This window comes from Nesoenas mayeri (genome assembly GCF_963082525.1).
Source record: "Nesoenas mayeri genome assembly, chromosome: 5".
Classification (NCBI taxonomy): domain Eukaryota; kingdom Metazoa; phylum Chordata; class Aves; order Columbiformes; family Columbidae; genus Nesoenas; species Nesoenas mayeri.
Genome location: NC_137548.1, coordinates 10879975 through 10899700, shown reverse-complemented (window position 1 = coordinate 10899700; position 19726 = coordinate 10879975). Strand labels below are relative to the sequence as shown.

The following is a 19726-nucleotide window of genomic DNA, read 5'->3' as shown; positions in this document are numbered from 1 at the left end:
TAATTTAAAACTTTTTTTTCTTTTCATGTGGTTTTATTTGAAATAACAGGTACCCCTATTTATAGCCAGAAAGACACAGAGGTCAAACATTTAGGGTGGGATCTGTCTTATCCAACTTCAGTAATCTAGAAGCTAGGCGGATAGTCTCAATCAGCCATCTAGGCTCCTTCTGTAGATAAATGGGGATGGGGAGGGGAGGGGAGGGAAGAGAGAGGTAGCTCTGCAGGCAATTAATTCCATGCCGAGATACTCATCCCACTATCTAAATCTGTTGCTCTTTGAAGGTGCCTATCTCTCTATTGATTTAAGATGGAGCCTGGATGACTAGCTTAGATTAGAGGGCAGACTTTTGGATGGTGACAGTTAGGATGAATTTCCTCACAACTGGCAGAATCAAATGTCTAAAAATTGAGGATGGAGGGTTTTATGTGTATTACAAAAATTTAATGTATCCATTCTAAATGCATGAGGAGATTACTTTATTACAGAGTACAACTTTCCTTTCAAAAATTACATTTTGCATTTGCTGTAATGCAGGAGGAATTAGCTGTAAGTAAACTATTTTAGAAGTTGAGTCACAAAAGTACTTCTGTAACTTGCCAAGCAGTTAACATGCAGGTATAGCACTATGTAACAGATGATACAAACAAACAAAAAAAAAGTATGTCAAGGGGAGTTTCATAGCAGGTAGCCTGAAATCTTTTGTGAAATACTGTGTAAAGTGTGTATATTTAAAGGAAAGATATTTTAATTTGTTAGCTATGGCTTTAAGTAACCTCTCATTCCAGAATCAAGCTGACTTCCTAAGGCTGCAACAATAAGGAATTCATACTGAACAATAGTCATATGTTGCCATGTTTGAATTCATACACAGCCAGTGCATTTTAAACCCCACCAAACCTGTTCAGAGATAAACTATAAATAATAATCTAAAAGAAACACTTTGATGTCTGTTTTGTATACAGTATTTGAGACACGTGAACAGGAGAAAGATACTTTTTCATCACTACCTTGTAATATTCTAAAGTAATGTATGCTGGACTAGATGACTAAGGTTCTAAAGTTTCCACAGCACAATCTACTCAGTGCATCATTCTAAAAAGGAGCATAATAATTAAAGCAGGAGTGAAGCCATATGATCTGTATATAGCAGAGCTGTGTGCACTTCCTGGGGATTTGAGTGTCTGGTACGTCATGTGGTTCAGCCCTGCATTTGGTGGATTAGAGATGTAATTTCTTTAAACAATAACGTAAATTGTATGCTAAATCCAACACACGTGATGCAGAACGTACTTAGTGGAGAATGCTGTGGCCTCATTGAGAATGTGTTACTACACACTCCCATAAAATTCTTACACTAAAAGGTACTGTTAATTTTTCATGTTGTAGCTACAGAAGATACAGCTTTATAAGACGGATTATGTGCCATTGTTTTTACAGACGGAAAATCTTGTTCTGCTCCCCTGTAATTTATAATGATGAAACCATTAACTATATTCCAAAGGGTGGAGAAAACAAAAGCTTAAATGTCCTGGGAGAGGTCCTCTGTGCTTGTAGCTTTAGGTTTATAAGTATTTGGACTCTCAATATACTTCTTTACAAAAACTTTTTTTCTTAAATTTTCCATATGCCCCTGATGAGTGGAAGTATCTCTGACTAACTAGATGATGGGTTATTAGTTGAAACATTAATTAGGGAGGGGATAGAGTAGCAAGTCAATGCTTCACTTTACTCCTTTGTTTATATGCTACTTCGTTTTGGGTGTATCACTTGGCTAAGTTTGAGGGGGAAAAGGACAGGTAGGTCATGTTTTAAGATTGAGTCCAGCCATTTCATTTGTTACTCTAAGTCTAAAATTGTTCTCGCGTATCTCAGCCATGATTCAGTGAGTCAAGTACTCAAGTGTTTACAACAATTTCTGTATGAAGCGATTTCAAATGTTTTCTCTCTCAGCTAAAAGCCTAATGCAGAATTCTGTGATACACGATGAGTATTTAATCCATGCTGCAAAAATGATGGGCAGCTAATCTTCAACTTTTCTGTTAACCATCACTTCCTTGTTTAAGATCGACAACTACTTTTCACTATAATTTACTATAATTGAAAATAATCTGCTTTTTTTCCTTATATTTACTGCTGGATCAGATACAGGGGTTTTTTTGTATTATTCCCATATTCAAACCCAGTAATTCCTAATTTGAAATGTGTATCTTCCTCTAGAATATGTCTTTTTCTTGGTTAGCTTACTTGAGGTAAGTAGATCTACTAAGAAAAAACATGCAGAGGGTGTAACATAATGGAGCTCATGCTTCCTGCTGTTGTACCTGGTAATGGGTGAACTTCAAGGACTGCAGCTTGGGAGGGGAGATTAGGGAAGTTCTGTGCTCGATTCTGATACTGGAAGGTGTTTCTCAGCAATTACTGAGACACGGTGATGTGCAAAGGAAGCTTGGAGAGAAAAACATGTCTCTGAACAGAAGAATACTCACATATTGTAGGAGAAAGTAATTATAAAACAAATTAAATGTGTATTTGTAAAAAATTGTAATTTGTTTATACTTAGTATTTAAACTACGTTATTAGGACTCCGCTACTGAAAATAACATTCCTCACCCTTTCTGCATGTGTACTCATCACAGATTTTACAGATCAGAATACACAAGGTAACTTTCCTCCAAAAATACAATAGAAAGTATCGAATCTATTTAAATAAAGCACCATTACAGTTGTGAAACAGGATATGGTTATGATTTAAGATACACCTCTATGGAAAACATTTCTGCACTCTATATATATATATATATATATATATAAAAATAAATATATAAAACCCCAAGGCCTTAAGTGATCACTTTTTGATTACCAAAACTTGTCAGAGCACGGCTGTCTTCTATACAGGTGTATGCAATTTATTGTTAATCTGAGTTTTTCTGTCACAGACACTTTTTTAATAGTCCATTTTTATAGAAGAGCAGCTGCACTCAATCTGACCAGCAGATGTAATCTAAGACATTTTATGTTTTTGTGCTTTACTGATCCTTAAAAGTCAAATATTGCTTTTCCAGGTAATGATGTTCTAATCCTGGGAACATCAATGAGACAAGTTGTTTTGGCCTCTAAGTAGCTTGTCTTGAAACATATTTCTGAATAATTTTTATTTTTACTGTTGTGATCCCATGACAAGGTTTACTACAATTCTTAGCTGCCTAAACAGAAGAACATCAACAATAAAGGAGATGAATTGGACAGGGCATTGATGGAACCCTACTGAAAATTATTCAGTGAAAAGCCCTAAAACTTGTGACAGTAGAAAATGTATCACCAGCATGTGTCTGGAATGTATTTTAGGTTGATTTATTCAAAGATATCATAATATGCAGCTGAACCTCAGAAGATTTGAAAGACTGGAAAGGAGCGTGTTCGTCATGGAGAAGTACTCACAATAATAGCCTACTTGCTCAGCGATGATTAGATGCTACCTTAAAGGTCTGTCTGTTGCTTATGTCTCACATTCAAAACCGGTATTTCTGTTCTATAAAAGGACAAGCTACCACACAAGTAACTTGAATCTTTCGCCTTTTTCTTCCAACTGCTATGTAAAAGTTCTACACCATTTTTTTTCTTGCCTTCTGCTTCTGTCCTTCTAGACAGGCCTGAGTACATGTTTAAATTAGTAGCCGTAATTTAAAAAGAGGTGTGGTAGTTAGCGTTAATAAGAATACATACAAATACAAGCAAAGTAAAAATATTTTTGGCAAGATTCCTTTTATAATTGCATTACTCCAAAAAATTAACTAAATCAAAGTATGCTGAAAAGTATTTATGTCTTGCTGTTTACTGAAACAAGAGTCAGGTCCTTTGTTAAAACCCGTATGTCTCCAATTCTTAGCTTACTGAAAAACACCCATGCATAATTTAAATTTTTGCTAATTATTTTAAAGAAGTGTCTTGAGGTCCTAACTGGGACAAAAAGAATTATCATCTCACATGCCCCTTGAAAATAAACATGGAATACAACATAAGGAGAGAACTGTAATGTCAGGTATAAGAGAATTTAAAACTGGCTTATTTTTCTATACACTACAGTAAAAGGTGTACCTGAAGCATCAAGAGTACCGTGCTTGAAATAATAGTGCTGCAAAAAAGTATAGATTGAGACTGTTCTCTGTATATCCTCAGGATAAATAATGGAGTTAATTATAGAAGTAGAAATGCTTTAGGTTAGACCCTAAAAAAAAAGAAAGGGTATCCTTCCCTGTATTCTTGGTCCTGTATCAAATGCCTGCTCACATTCTAATCCATTTTATTAATCCCTCTTTTTTCCTCCCAGAATACTCTGGCTGTATTCAGTTTAGTTGTTGCCATTTTGCTTGTTTATATAACATTCCATATGAAATAATCTCAAAACAGTTCCTACTCCTTACCTAAAGAATTCCCCCTTAATTGCAGCAATTCATAATATTATCAAAAGTATGCTAAACACAACAGGTTAAAACAAGAAATGAAGACTACAACTGATACTGCAGGAAAAATCTGTGTAGGCAGAAGTAGTCACCAAAGGTGGGATTCATTGAGAATACTACCACCCACAAAGTCCCTATTATCACTTCAACAAACACAAACACTTCATTAGCTCTAAAGAAATCATTATTGTCTGTTCCAGCAGATAGCTGAAGTTACTGTGATTATATGGATACAAAATAGTTAAAGGTCATGTCAATTTTAAAAAGTTACTTTAGGTTGTCGAAGGTCATAATAATTAAAAGTGTATTGTCATAATAGTGTGTTTTCATTTGATGACAACCAATAATTTCATTTGCAGAACCACTTCCAAATTTATCCTTTATTACTAAAACTATTCTTCATGCAAGTACGGAGCATTAGATTATTGCGGTATAATCGTTCTCCCTGTTCCCTACTTGTTCGTTTGTCCCAATTAATTATAATAAGTGATACTATCAACTTGAGAAAGCGATGTGCTGTCACAGAGGAAGGAAGTATAGTTCTGCCTTTTTGCTGAAGCACAAGCTGACGTTCCTGATTTGTATACAGGGTGGAGTTCTGCATTCTTTTTATTCCTGTGAGTGTTGACAAGGATGACAGTTCCTCTGGGAGAGACAGTACTTTGATCGTGTGCGTAGCTGGGTATGAAGAGGAAATTCGCTTTAAATGATTGCAAGGGACACAATGACTTAGGAAAGCTGGGTGAGTGAATGAGAAGCTAGAAATTCTGATTCTTCTCCTTTTCTGCAAAAAAGTACTATTTTTGTGCAGTAATGCAAGTTATAAACCAGGTTTGCTGTAAACAGGATTAGGAGATGGATCCAAATTAAAACAGAAAAAAAAAACCCAGAAGGCTTGTTTTGTCATTTTAGAGGGGAAAAAAAATATGAAGAATTGCCTGATCTGAGTCGCAAATAGTTGTATCACCAAAACTATGAGGAGCAAGGCTCTGTAGTATACGGGTAGAAACCTCACAAGCTGGTACAGCTGCCAGAGTACTCATACTGTTAAACCACAACCAAGGAGATCATAGTAGCCTTAGCAGAATTTAATTAAAAATTCCAAATAATCCATTATTGTGGTGGTCAGTTCATTCTGAGTTAGGAGAGAGTAACTGTTTCCAAATAGTTTGCCTACAGGACTACAGACTACAGGAATTTCTTGTTTAGGAGTTATTTGTAAATTACCAAATCAGAGTCATATGGCTTTATATTCTTAAGTGAAGAGAATATTAGCTGCTAAATGTTAGTTGCTAAAGGTCATGGAATTATGGTATGAAGAGCAGGCTGTTCAAGCACTATCTTGCCACTTCTTGTTCCCCTGTTAACTGAATTGTTAACCAACATTTAATGCCTCAGGGAACCTCCTATCTTGCTATTTTTTCCTCCCTAGTAACTTTACAGATTTCCGTAAATGAAACAATAGAGATTTCACACGTTGATTTCCTCAGTTTCATTTCAGCCATCTGGTGGTGATGTCACATATAATCATCACCTGTGCCTAACAAGCACCTGATAGTTTACCTTCCTTGGGGAACTGAAAGCACAATACACGTAAACATACCAGCTCAGTATCAGCCTGGATTTGTACTTCAAACAGTGGTCTGCTATCATGATTCAGATAAATAGCAGTCTAGTTCAGCTGTTTCAGTTCCTTTAGATCATTTCCTGCAACTTTACTCATCCTCTCAATTAACATGAATAAACATTTGGGTTTTTTCCTAAGTTACCCATTAAAGAGGTTAAGTAGGTTGGGCCCTGTGACTAATGTTTCCTTGGCTCTGATTGTACTTTGCTGCTCCCCTATGGTATTCCACAATACTTTATTAGTATGCAGGGGATACTCTGAGATTCCTGATTGTAGGACAACACTTGAAAATGTTCTAGAAATCTCAGAGCTCCACATTGAGAAATCCTAGCCGTAAGCATGACCTGGTGTGGAGGGGCAAATACAGAACGACTTGTACTGTAAAAAAGACCATACCTTGCATTAGCATTGTCATTATTAATACAGGTCCCTGCTGCTAAGCTTTCATGTTCTGCATTGCTTTAAAGAAAAAATACCAATGTCACAGCAAAACTTGGTCAAGATGGTGCTGCGGTATTTAGATGAGGTTTCTTAGGCCCTATAGGAGTTCGTTGTTGCACTTAACATTGCAAAAGTAGTAAACAGTCAGTTTTTGCCATTGCTGGTGCTTTATCACAGGCAAATGAAAAATGCAATTGCTGAACTATTTTAGTATATAAAGTTTAAATGTAATCCTCTCATTTTAGACATGTCAGCAATATAAAGAAGCAGCAGCTAACAGGATACAGCATGATCCATCAATGAGCACTAAGCATTTCTCCCACCAGTGTTTAGTTGTGAATCATGATTAATATCACCTCCATGAATAAAAATTCTGATCCTAAATATTCATTTGCATAGAAAATAGGTTTGTTCAGTAGCTGAGGCTTCTCTATATAGACACCTATTGGGAACACGAAAACCTTTTTGAGATAGCTTTCAACATCACCTTAGCTAAATTACAAAAAAGGGCATATATTCTAAATTAAGAGTATTCACTTCAAGGGTACTGCTTTGCAATGCTTCTCTACCTAGAGCTATGCTCCAGATGCTAGTGCTGCAAAGAAAATTGATTACTCCTTTCACACTTCACTGTAAATAGGAAATAGCACTTACAATACCTTAGCTAACTTTCCTTTATTGTCTTTTATACTACCTGGTATGCTTCAGCATAGAGGAACAGAAAGTAGGTAGATAGTACTACAGGTGTTACACATTATGGGTGTATTGGTTTCTGCCTGAGTCAAGCCACTGACTGAAAATTCCCTCCTTCTGGATCCTACTTAAGTGAAAACAAAAGCTATTTAAACATAAACAGCAATTTTACTTGCCTTATCTCTTGTAGAGATTTTTGTCTTAAGGATCACAAACAGGAAGGAATATTCTGAAGCCTTATTAGAAATTTCCGACAGAGATGCACTAACGTAAGAATCAACTGCAGATAGCATTACTTCAGTAGAAACTGTAGTTTTCATAACCCAGACATTGTTGCCCTTTCCTTACTATAAAGTCAAGCATGTCAGATATCAAGAAGCATTAAGAGTTGAAGAAGGTTAAGTTTACCTAATAGTGCAGTTAACTGCTCCAAGGGCAGGTTAGCAGAAGCTCCTCTTGCTTTTCAATTAAGGTCTAGGAGATCAGCCAGGTCGTTGATGTAGCTCAGCCCAGTGTGCTGGTTCTAGCTATGGTGAAGCAAATCCTGCCTCGATTGATGTTTTTTCCCTAGCTTGTTTTCCTCAGCTCTGTAACTGCAAATTGCTAAAGCAGGTCATTTGAAGTATGTGTAGTATCTTAGGAACTATAACTTAGTGATCATAAATTTGCATTACAAATGCACATATAGCTCCTTACCTGGCATAAGTTATTAACTAAACCACAACTCTGACCCACCCTGTAATCACCACTGGCCTAATATCTGTTCATGTGAAGCTCCATTTTCTTCTAGTTTTTATTCTCTGCTCCCTCCTTCTGGAGGCTTTTGTCTTTATGTAAAGAAACAAATAGTGAGTTATTTGACTTCCCATTCACTCTTCTGTGGTGAGGAAAACACTGAAAAGCCCACACAGAAATGATGAAAATGATGAAAGAATCAGCTAAAACGTATCAAGGGAAAGATACAACAAGAAGAACAACTGTTGAAGAAATGTCAAGAATGCATGAAAGATAGATGTCACCTATTCATTTCAAATTGATCAATGCTATACTTGAATTTTTAAAGAAAGCTTTCAGAGAAATATGACTGTTAGTTTTCCTCATTGTAGGTATACCTATTAAGCATAAGCAGAAGTATAAATTTTTAAGAAACTAAAGGCTACACAGTGCTTGGAATGTTTACCATGTGCAGGTAAGGTTATCAAGTATTAAAATACGAAATATTTAAGTTACAGCCAGATACTGCAATCAGAACGATTGAAAAGCAAAACTTTAATCAAGCTGAAAGATTTAAGATGTTTCAGTGAAGTAGTTAAAAAGATGTACGTAAGCATTAAGTCATTAAATGACTTAAGCCTCTTAATCTTTTCAAAAGCAGATTAGGCTAAATTTAAACAAAACATGACATGAAGTCCAATTTTGGTTTTATACTATGTATCCTTGATAAAGAATTCAGTATGTACAGTTCTGAAATCTGATGTTCATAAGATATCAGTTCCTAGAGTCTCCAAAATATAACAATACCTATGAAGTGATTTTGACAGCTGCCTACAAAAAACCACTAATGACCCTTCTTAGTAATACATATATTACTTCTAAATTTCCAGGAAAAAGAAAAATTCTTTGAAGTCAGTTAAATGTTTGTTTATGCTTATATTAACTTCTGCCACAATGCGTGATTTCATTATTCCCTTTCAATTCTGAGATTTTCATAAACTCAAATGGCAGATGATGGCCCATGTAATCTCAGTTTTCTCATACAATATGGGCATGTTATTACTTACTCCTTTGCAAAATTTGTGACTAAAGGAAGAGCCTTTCAGCATAATTCCTTAGCTCTACTGAATATAAAGGACAAAAATAGTTGTCAATAATGTACTTTTTAAAAACCTCTTTAAACATTTTGCATAGTGTTTTAATAACGATACAGCTTTTGCTTTTAATCCTTGCAGAAGTAAGAACTCTTTAAAAAAGGGTAAGGTTTTAAAAATAAGTTTTTGTAACCTTAATTATTGCACTGTTGGTGAAAAGCTAAGAATTAACTCCTCACATTTGGCATACTTTTAAATGACATTTTAAAAGTTGTAGGCAAAAAGGTATCATTAGAAAAAAAAAGGACTTAAAGCTATTGTAAGAAATGTTGGCTAATTCTATTAAGAAGTTCAGTTATAGAAATTTGGTCTTTTTCAAAGTACTGTTGAAAAAGGTGAACTTGGAAGAACTGTAGGAAACAAAAAACCCCTTATTATAAAAATTAGGTTAACAATACACTGTGGCATACTTTGTCCAACATGTTTAATTCCTTGTTGCTCAATGGATTTATTCTTTCTCCAATTACAGCAGTTGGATCAGGTACAGTTTTAGAATTAACTTCCCTATGGTTGTAACTTGCTTCATTTACAGTACAGATGACGAACCACCAAGTTCATACTCCAAGAAGAGAAGAGGTCTTTAATGATGGCCAGCACCGGAGGACTCTGAAACACAGAGACAATTTAGGCTGTTCAAACAGTAGAGCAAATCCATTCAGGAACGTTGTTCAGTACCTAGAACAGGCAACTCTACATCTGAGCACAAGAAGTGGCAGATTCCACTGCCCTGTCAAATAAAACAAAACCTCAAACTGCATATATAAACTGGGTCAATACTAAAAATCCTCTTTTGCAAGCTTTAAAGCACTATTATAGGCAAACATCCATTCTTGCTTAGTTTCAGTATGGTTCTTCCTAAATTAAAATTTATTCTTGCTATTGTCCTTGAGTCTACTTGGCAGTATTTTCACTAATTACATATTTTTAAATGTAAATAATGTTTGCATATAGAAGTCTGACTAGGAGCAAATGGACTGTCTATCATGGAACAGAAAGTTAACTGAGATATAGCAGCTCAAGAAAAATTCCAGTGTGATGTCAGAAGAAACTGTCCATAAATATCTAAACACTACTTTATAGAAGATATAAAAATAAAAATTCAAAATACAAGTTTAAACTTCTTAGTTTCCTGACAGCTAAAATAGCAGCTACTCTTAAGACTGTGCTCATTTAAGTAACTCCATTAACTATTGTTACTATTATTTAAAATAATTTCAACCCCTCCAATCAAGGCGTACCACTTCCATTGTACTCCTAAAACCACCGCATAGGACAATTTAAGACAGAGGTACAGATTCACAGATGTTTCTACATGTTTCTATAAAACTATCAATACAACCAAAACTATATATTTTGAAATAGTGTTTAAACATTTTCTAAATCCATAACTTAAGCCCCAAACTCATGTAAAATATGCTAAGCTAATTTTTACTGCAGTAATTTAAAAAATACAACAGATTATTAGGTATTTAATACTTACTGTCTGCCACTGCTTTTTTGCCTGGAAAAAAAGAAAAACACAAGTTGAACAATAACAGTTAAAGTTCCATTAGATTATACTGCTTATGGTTTGCTAATTAGCTTGAAGATTTTAAGTGTACAACAGCTACTTTCCATGGCACATGTCAGTAAATCTTACATTGATTTCTTAAAAGTTGTTTGTTTTTAATTATACAAGAGTCCATGCATTTAGAAATTGTAGCCATGAAGACTCCTATTGTAATTCAAAAGAAATGTATACAGAATGGTACTATTTTACATAATATATAGATATAAATACACACAACATAAAGATAGAAACGGAAGTGACAAGAATACAGTTTGCTTTAAAGTCTTCCTTTGAGTGAAACAGCTTATTTTACATTCCCATTGTAACTGCTCTCTTAAAACACTGATTCACAGTGATCAGACAAGAAAAGATGGAAATAAATTTTCATAAGGACAGCAGTCCTAAGAGGTTGTACAATCTTCACTCTTGAAAATATTCATTTGAATTATGAATAAGGCCATGAGCAACCTGATCTAACTCTGCCCTAACTACTTCAACCGGTGTCTTGGACCAGGTGAGCTCAAGAGGTCCCTTTCAATCTAAGTTATTCTACAGCACACTCTTTTATAAATATACCTATTATTTGCAAAACTGTTCCCCAAACTGTTGAAGAGGCTACAGCTATTAAAAGCTAGCTTCAGTTTAAAATAATGCCTAGCATACAGTTGCCCCATATCAAGGTTTTGACCCTCAAAACCCTACACCACATCTATTATCTAACTCATAAATGAAAATAAAAGTAGCATAACATGAATGCACACCTAAAAAAGTCTGTCAATTTTTCAATTTTTGAAATTAAATAAGTTAAAGCAAAAGTTAAATTATATTTTTTTCTCTCTGACTTCTCGTCTACTTATATTTACATCAGCTTTTAAGTGTAGTGTTACATCTTTGGACATGCTACAAGTTATTTGGACAAAGCTAGAGAAATACTGAGGTAACATCACTCAACTGTTCCCACAGTGAGTTCCTTTCCCCATCAAGTTTGTCTACAGTTTATAACATTTCATTCTTCATGACAGTTAGTAAAGGCTTTGATTTGGAATTTTTTCAGCATAGCCTAGAATTCAAGAACAAGACCTTTAAGACACCATAATCTGTTATACCCTTCTGCTTTGAGGAACCTGACCCACTCTAATTTATTAGTTTTACATTAGATATTTTGTTTCTTCCTCTGAGAAACTGCTCCACTATCACCAACGTACACACATTTTAACGTTCAGTGATGTACCTCACATTTTGAGGGGCATCCACCCAAAATAAACTAAGTACTTTACTTTTCACAAATTCACATGGGAAAAACTTTTGTAAACTGTATTTTCTTGCAGATCTTGAGCAAAAACTCAAAAACATAAGGATTCTAAAAAAATTCTAATCAAAGTAAGTTCTAGTTCAAAACAACCTTACATTCCACATCAGGACAAATCTACAGAAGTCTCTGGCTATAGCTTGCAAGTTAGATGGAAGTTTTAAAAACCAATAACTAAGTTACCTAATCTTCATAATGCAGGCACAGTTACACTGGTATTTTAGTATTTTTGCTAGTGTAACCTTCTATAATACACTGAGCATGTTAAAACTTCTAAACTTTTATGGCAAATACCTGGCCTTAAGAGTGTTAACTTCTTATTTGTTGGATGTTTTCCATGACTGATTTCTAACTGTAGATTATCATCTACAAACCTTATCTTTAAAGTAACAGCTAATGAAGACTGTAATGTGTAACTTACCACCATATGAAATTTTGTAATAGGCATAAGCTGTTAATGCTACACCAACCCATATTTCTTGATACACGGTAGTGAAGTAGAATTTCATGGCTCTCAATGACTTTGGAACCATGGACTGCACCATCTGAAAATTACAAGAAGTTTTGCAATGGTGAGCTTCTTGCCTGCTGTATTTTTAATATATACATACATATATGTGCTTATGTACATACACACTCGCGATATACACCAGCAGCAGTTTACAGGTTAAAAAAAAATCAATCCCCAAACATGCAAAAGTACTTATTCCAAACTAAAGCAACGAAAATTCAGAGTTAAGGTCACAATTTATATGCTAAGATAATAAAAAAATAATAATTTTTAGCTGATGAAAGGGTGGAAAGATGACTCAATAGAGCATTTTGCAGAGTAGCAATAATTAGGCTCCACTCTCCCCATCAGTGACAGCTCTGCTGGAGAAAAGCTTTGTTCCAGACAAGCCAGAGGCTGCTCACTTGCACTGCTGAGTTCATTTCCCTCCCACCCCAAAAGCTATCTCTCCCAACATGGTAATTTCTACTCTAAATAGCAAAATAAATGATGTCAAGCTACTGAATTAATGATTTATTATGGATATTTTACTTTCAAAATATGCTCCAAGAGCAAGAAGCCTGTTTATTTTTTCCCTTTCTACACAGCTTTGTTAGACAAACAGAAAACTGCAAGATGTTTTAAAATAAAGCTTACACTATCCCCCATACATACTAGTACACATTTGCACCACAAAGGCACTGAAATACTACATGTTCTACTGTCTTACATATAGCACTTCACCCCTATAAAGTCACTATTCACACTTACTACAACTCAATAAAGTCAGCTATATATATATATGGGCAGTGCATGGTAAAACAGAGTCCCAGGATTTAAAAGCAGATTAAACTTTTATGAGGTAATGCTTACTTACTTACTTATTTGCCATTACTAAATGTAAAGCACCCTTTGGCAAGCATCAAAGAGAAAAGGATGCAAGGGTAGCCAATGTCAAAACCACCAGGAAAATCTAGGTCCTTCTTAATGAAAACGTCTTTATGATAATTAATGTATAATTACAGACAAACCCATATTTATCTTTATTTATGAACAGATATTTCAATAAAATTTTCTTATTGTGGACAGATTGCCTGAAACAGTGTTGCACTTCCAGCAATACTATTAGGAACACTGCACCTCCCCCTAAGTTCCCAGTATTTGGAGTTTCAGATGAATAGTGCCGTAATAGCTGTCATTCTGCTACAGCAGAATATCAAGACATACCAACAAACAAGCAGAGAAAAGAGAAAGGAAGCAAAGGCTTTTCCTCGCACCACTACGAAGCATAGAGAATAAGTGATTCTATTTCCAATTAACACCCTGATAAAACCTTTCCCGAAGGCCTCGGTGGGCGCGACGTCGTTCAGGCCTTTTTTTCCTGACATCTACCAGGAACAGCGCTGAATCTGCTTCCTCACAGCCACCCCGCCGTGCCCGCACCGCACCCGGGGCACCGGCCGCCCGCCCGGGGCCTGACCCGCAGCCCCATCCCCACGGCGGGGCGGGTAACGGCTGAGCTCGAGCGCCCCTGGCAGCGGCCCCCACTCCCCCTCCTTCCCCCAGCTGAACCACAACAGCCGCCCTGAGACACCCCGGGGCGGTGCCCGCCGACAACCGGCAGGCCGCGTTTGGGTCGGAACCCACCCTGACGGCCGGGAGAGCGCGGGCGGCCGCCGAAGGTCACCGGGCTGGGGACGGTCTCCGCTACAGCCGCGGGGGATGCTGGGAAAGGACGAGAGAAAACCCCGGGCTAACCGAGACCGCCGCCGCCGCGCAGCGCCCCCTAACGGCGCGGAGGACCCGGGCGCACTCCGCTGTCAGCCGAGCGCTGTTGCCGCCGCGGCTCCTCGTGCACCTGAGCGCGCGGAGAACGCGGCCTCGCGCGACATATAGACCCTGTCAAGTCCCTGCGGCCGCTCAGCCGCCCCAGGGCCCTGCCCGACCCTCACCGAGCTCCGGCCGCTCAGTGCCAGGGCCCCTCTCACCAGAGTTCTGCCCGATCCACACCTCACTTGCCGGGAACACGGTGACTGTCCTGTGTGACTGACAATGCCGGGAAGCACCCGCAAGTCTTCACACAGCGAACAGCATGTCCGGGGGGCGGGGAGCCACCCGCTGGTCCGATTCAGGAGGGCTGAGGCATCTACACGCCTGTGGGACATTTCCCGCGGGCGACGGGAGGGACAGGGCGACTGAAATCCCAGAGTAGCTTCCGGCCATTGTTCTGGGAGTGTGAGGGGCGAACAAATTGCCCCGCATCCTCGTGTTTGAGCCGCGAATGACCACGGTCCCGCGAAGAGCGCGGGAAGCACCGGCGGGACAGGCGGGGCCTGGGCCTGGGTCACGTGCTGAGGGCGGGGCCGGGCCGAGGGCGGGAAGAGGCACGGTGCGGCGGGGCGCGCGTGAAGTGGGAGCCGCGTGTGGCCGCCATCATGCTGCGGCAGCTCACCGAGGAGCAGATCAGAGACTGGTTCACTATCGGCAAAGCCGTCACCGATGTCGAGTTCTTGGGCGAGGAGGCGCAGGCCAGCACCCTGCATGGCCCCCCCTGCAGCCCCCCGAGCCCGTTTGCTGCACGGGAACCGTTAATGGCTGTGGGGTGAGTGTGGGGCTTGGAGATGCTCTTCACAGCCAGGGTGAAGCTCTGTTTGTGAGGACACCGGTGGCCTCCCTTCTGTCATGTGCACCTGTGGCCCCTGGGATGCAGGGCATTTCCTCAGGGTCTAGACCGCTGCCTCTGACTCCCCTGCTCTGTGGGCTCAGGTGCTGTTGTTGGATTCTGGCCTAACATCCTGGGTAGTATTTGAGGCTGTAGTCTGGGTGTGGTTAGCCATGTTTTTGTTGTCTTAATACTTAAGCTATTTTCTTACTTCCTATTTAACGTCTTGTCTTGCTTATCTCTAGATGTGGTACACGTAGGGTTATCTTTCTCTAAAGTGCATTGGTGCTGGTGTGCAGTTATGGCTAGTGCTGCTAAAAAAGCTGGAATAGTGTTAGAAAATACTTGGTTCAGCTGTGTGTGTAACTTAAGAATTTTTGCAGTAGCAAGTGATAAATAAAATGAGATTTGGGAGTAAGCTTACGTGTTCATTAAGGAATAATACTCTCACAGAGGGTATTTTTATGCATTTAAATATTAAATTAATGAGCAACACTGCTGATTTGGGCTGTTCTTTGTTTTCCCCTCAAAGTCCCTTCACAGTATTACTGGCTTTTATTATGTTGTTTTCAGTGGTTGATTGTTGGATGTTGAATAACTATTTTACAGTACATAAAGATTTTGACGCTATTTTCCTACGTTATTTGTAACTAGGCAGTTTTGAATAGATACATCCTTTGTTTATACCGAAGTTCATAAGCAAATATTCCTAATAAGATGTAGGTTTTACCTACTCTGAAACTTTCTTGGTAAGTTTAATTTGTTATGCTATACATTTGTGAAAAATTGACCTATCTGCTCCTCTTCCTTTCTCTAGTGTTTCCTCTCCAGTCAGCAATTCTACAGCAGTTAAGATACTGAGGTCACCTAAAGCAAATGTTCTCAGTTACTGCAAACTGAATCTTTGCTTTACTATTTGAACTTTAGTTTTCTCTGAGTAGTAGTTAACAGTCTGTTTTCCTGAGTTGACTGCTAAGTGTTTTCTAACTGAACTGTGTACGTTCATTGCTCTTGTGACTTATCTGAAGCTTTTAAGTTACCAGGGTAAAGCTAGTTGAAGGTATACTGGTGTGTTACTCCTTGGATGTGCTTTATTCTCAGATGGCAGAGCTTACAGCCAAGGAGGAGAACTGTGTGTATATTTGAATAGCAGCCAGGTACATATAGTTTTCACTAGTGTCTGGGTACTGTGAGAAAAACCCAACCAAACAGAAACAACCCCAAACTTTTCCCTGGATGCTGCTTAAACTGGGAGGTGTTCTGACAGTATGTAGTAATGTTGGTATTTAGATCAGGTTTGGTTAGTGTATCTGTGGTGGCTATAGTAAAGTGGTTTGTATACACTTTCATAGTAATAAATAATATTTTACAAAAGTGTTACTGAGAGTGACGGGATATAGAAGCCTCACATCTCCCTTAAAAAGTAGAACGTGTTCTCCTTTTCCAATGGTGCCTTGTTTTCCAAGGGTTTTAAGATTATCTTGTTATCTGAACTACCTCTAAAATAGGAGTATTAGTAATTGAGCTTGTTAGAGAGAGAGAAAGGTTCTCAGAAATTGTGGCTGGAATTCTGATCCTTAAATAACTCATTGGTTAACTTTTAAATAGCTCTGATTACATTTAACTGAATGAAAAGGAATTTAGACTCTTAAATCCTTTCTTGTTTTCAAGACATTTGTGGTTCACATTAAAGGACTTAAAGGCTTAAATGTGGAAACAGTGGTTATTCTCTCTTTGTTTTCCTCCATTTCATAGGTGTAGCTTTCACCAGCCAGCTTATTTGGCTAAAAACACTGTATGCTGTTCTGCACATCTGTGCAGGTGGGAGATGTGCTGCCATTTGAAATTATTACCACTTGCCTTTCTGTACTGGGGTGGTTTGTGTTGGCTGCCTGCCGGTGTCAGAAATATCAGCTGGTTTAGTGAGAGGAACAATATAGTTTCCAATCACCTCATTCAAATCATGTAGGCCATAAATAAAAAGTGCTTAAAGAGACAGCCAAGTTCTCGGACAGTGATCTCCAGCAGGGACATAATGGCTGGCCTACAGCCATGTCACCGCTATCTGATACAGCTGAAATTTAAGTGTAACCTAAATTCCAGAAAATATCTCGTTTTAACTGGTGGACTGAGGTGTGGATTCTCTTTGTAGCATGTTGTGGTAAACCCAGCAGATTTCTTTAAAAAATGTTTACCTTTTTCAGTTCATCTTCTTGCTCTTACACCTTTGCTTCCTTTGGGCTTTTCTCTGCTTCTTAACTAGAGAGTAAAAATATTTTAACCAGGTGAAAGTGCTCATCTTCTTTAAAGTTTACCTCGTTTCTGTTTTTGAAAAGATGGACAAAGTGAGGTCTTAGCAGATGGAATTATCTCAGCCTTTGCAGAAGGCTGTATCCTGTATCCTCTCCAGTTCCCAGCTGTTTTTTTTTCTCCCAAGTGTGGACAGTAGAACTGCATGCAGTAGCCTAGTATCACTTTGATCAATAAAATGCATGCATAAGAGTAGGTAAGCCTTTTTGTGTGTTTCCTTAGCATTGTGTTGGGATTTAACACTGAATTGGCTATGATGCCTAGATAATTTTTTAAAAACTATTACGCAGCAATTGCCTTTTAGCATATGTTGTATTTGATGGTCCTTGTTTCTGGACTTAAAAGTACATTTGCTTATGTTAAAGTGAAATTAAAGTGAAATTTATGAAGAACAGGTAAGTTGTATCTGTCCTCCTGTGGGGTTGTTTGGTGGGGTTTGTTTGTTTGTTTCTGTTTGTGTGTGTTTTGTTCTTGTTTTGGTTCGTTTTTTTTCCCCTACCTGTTTTTGATGATCTTAAAGGTAAGTGGACCTTGCATGTTTACTGGCCTACCTTTTTCCAGAAACTAGAATTTGGAAGCTAAAGTTTTAGGGATTTTTTTCATGTATTTTGCAATAGAAAGCCATGAAGGTAACATTTTAAGAAACTAATTTATGTGGATTACCATTACAGGAATCTGGCACATCTGACCAAATAAAAATTATTTTCTGAAACCAGCATTGTCAATGTTAATTCTCAGTGAATATTAATTATGTTAGTGCCTTTTATATGCTCAATACCTGGTTGCCCTCTTTCTTATGGAAAAGGTATTTGAACTTTAACTCTTTGGGGAGTTTTATCACTAAGGAAGAACCTTTCTTTCAAACCATCCTGCCCTCATGCAGGGATCCCTGTCTGGATTGTTTAGAACAGCATGAGAAGAATCTGTTACTCTTTATCCTGCATCAGTAGGGTGGAGTAAGTTGAGAACAATTCTTTTTATTTGCCCACAAATTGACAGCTGCACAAAAGGAGGGCAGAGAGTTTATACCAGCTCTGAGCTTGCACATGCTTGTGAAGTTTTGTGTATTTAGTATGGGAAGTGGAGGTACCGATCACTTTTGGTATTGAGTTGCAATTTTTTATTATTCTAAACCTGTAGGAACTGATTTACTCTAGTCCTCTAGCACTTTGTCAGGTGTATGCAGTAGTTCTGATTATTTCACCTTCTGTGTATATTATGCTCCACTCTTCTGCATGAAATGTTCTCTAGAATATAAGCTTTCCAAAGTTGTGGGTGTTTTTTTTCCAGTAATATTTTTATATTTTCTGAAAATATTGTGCAATTTTTTCAATGAATTTATGTTGCATTATTAGTAAATTCTTTCTTGAGTGGGGAATACAACTGTGGAGCAAAAGGAAATATCTTTCAGTCGTATGCTAACACCTTAAGGAAATCTGAATGTCTTTTTCAGTATGTTTGAAGAAAATATCAGAGGAAGCAGTTTTTCTCTGTGTTTGCAAAATAGTACGTTTTGTGAATTGGGCCATGTGAGTCTTGCCTTTTTTTTTTTTTTTTTAATGACGTGGCAGACAAATTTAAAGTAAATCTGCAGATGAAGAGCTTATGTAAAAGACATGTAAAAATTTGTTACATACAGTGGTGGGAGCCCAGTCGGAAATGTAGCAAACTGAGTTCTGGCATATGTTTTCATTGATTTTCTGCTCTAATTGTTTGCTGTGACCATAACTTCTACGTATCCAATCAGTCTTGTAAAATGTTATTATGAACCCACAATGATAGATGATGGCAACTGAAAACCATGAAATTTTGTTTTATTTAAAGAGATCAGCTCTTGCTTTGGAAATGATCTGTTGACTCTTGCTATTCTGGAGAAGAACTGTCTGATTTGATCAAGAAGTTTAAGTTCAATCCAGAGTCAGGGTTTCAGGTTAACTTCCAATAAGCCAAATGAAGAAGTACACCTATTTGAAATAAAATGATTTACTAACTACTTAAGGAATACAGAGCTAGTTGTTAAATGCCATTAAATAGCCAACGTTTTAATTTAGTTGTCTATCTTCACACTATTTTCAGTACGTGCAGACTACATTTTGGAATAAATATAGGAACAGTACATGCAGCATGTTATAACTTCTGGTATTGTTTTTTTTAGAATTATTCTTGAAGTGAAAAGGTAACTATTCAGCACCAAAAAGGGTATTTATCAGTTTATTTGGTATAACTGACATTATAATAATATTAAACCATTTATCTTCCACAGTATAAAGTTCCCATAGAGCTTAAAAGCTATGTGACAAATACTGAAGTTTTT

The 19726-nt window shown here is 37.6% G+C and overlaps 2 protein-coding genes across 3 annotated transcripts in view; one reads left to right on the top strand and one right to left on the bottom strand.

Annotated features, from left to right (window-relative positions):
* Positions 1-1090: 1090 nt before the first annotated feature.
* On the bottom strand, positions 1091-14168 carry ATP5MJ (ATP synthase membrane subunit j). 2 transcript variants are annotated; one of them, XR_013922234.1, is made up of 5 exons: positions 14088-14168; positions 12372-12495; positions 10573-10593; positions 9503-9698; positions 1091-1207 (listed from the first exon to the last, which is right to left on the bottom strand). XR_013922234.1 is itself a non-coding variant. In XM_080346160.1 (4 exons), exons 2-4 carry the CDS (start codon positions 12493-12495, stop codon positions 9673-9675), a joined length of 171 nt encoding a protein of 56 aa, XP_080202286.1. In that variant the 5' UTR covers positions 14088-14168; the 3' UTR covers positions 8526-9672. The 2 variants fall into 2 exon arrangements, 1 of the variants encoding a protein (XP_080202286.1); XM_080346160.1 differs by lacking the exon at positions 1091-1207 and having other exon boundaries at positions 8526-9698.
* Positions 14169-14875: 707 nt separating this feature from the next.
* Positions 14876-19726, top strand: part of TDRD9 (tudor domain containing 9) — a gene marked incomplete at both ends in the record, with an annotated part of 85671 nt that continues 80820 nt past the window's right edge. Inside the window, one exon of the mRNA XM_080344622.1 lies at positions 14876-15042. Within this exon, the coding sequence (XP_080200748.1) occupies positions 14876-15042 (167 nt within the window). The remainder of the gene's footprint in view (positions 15043-19726) is intronic.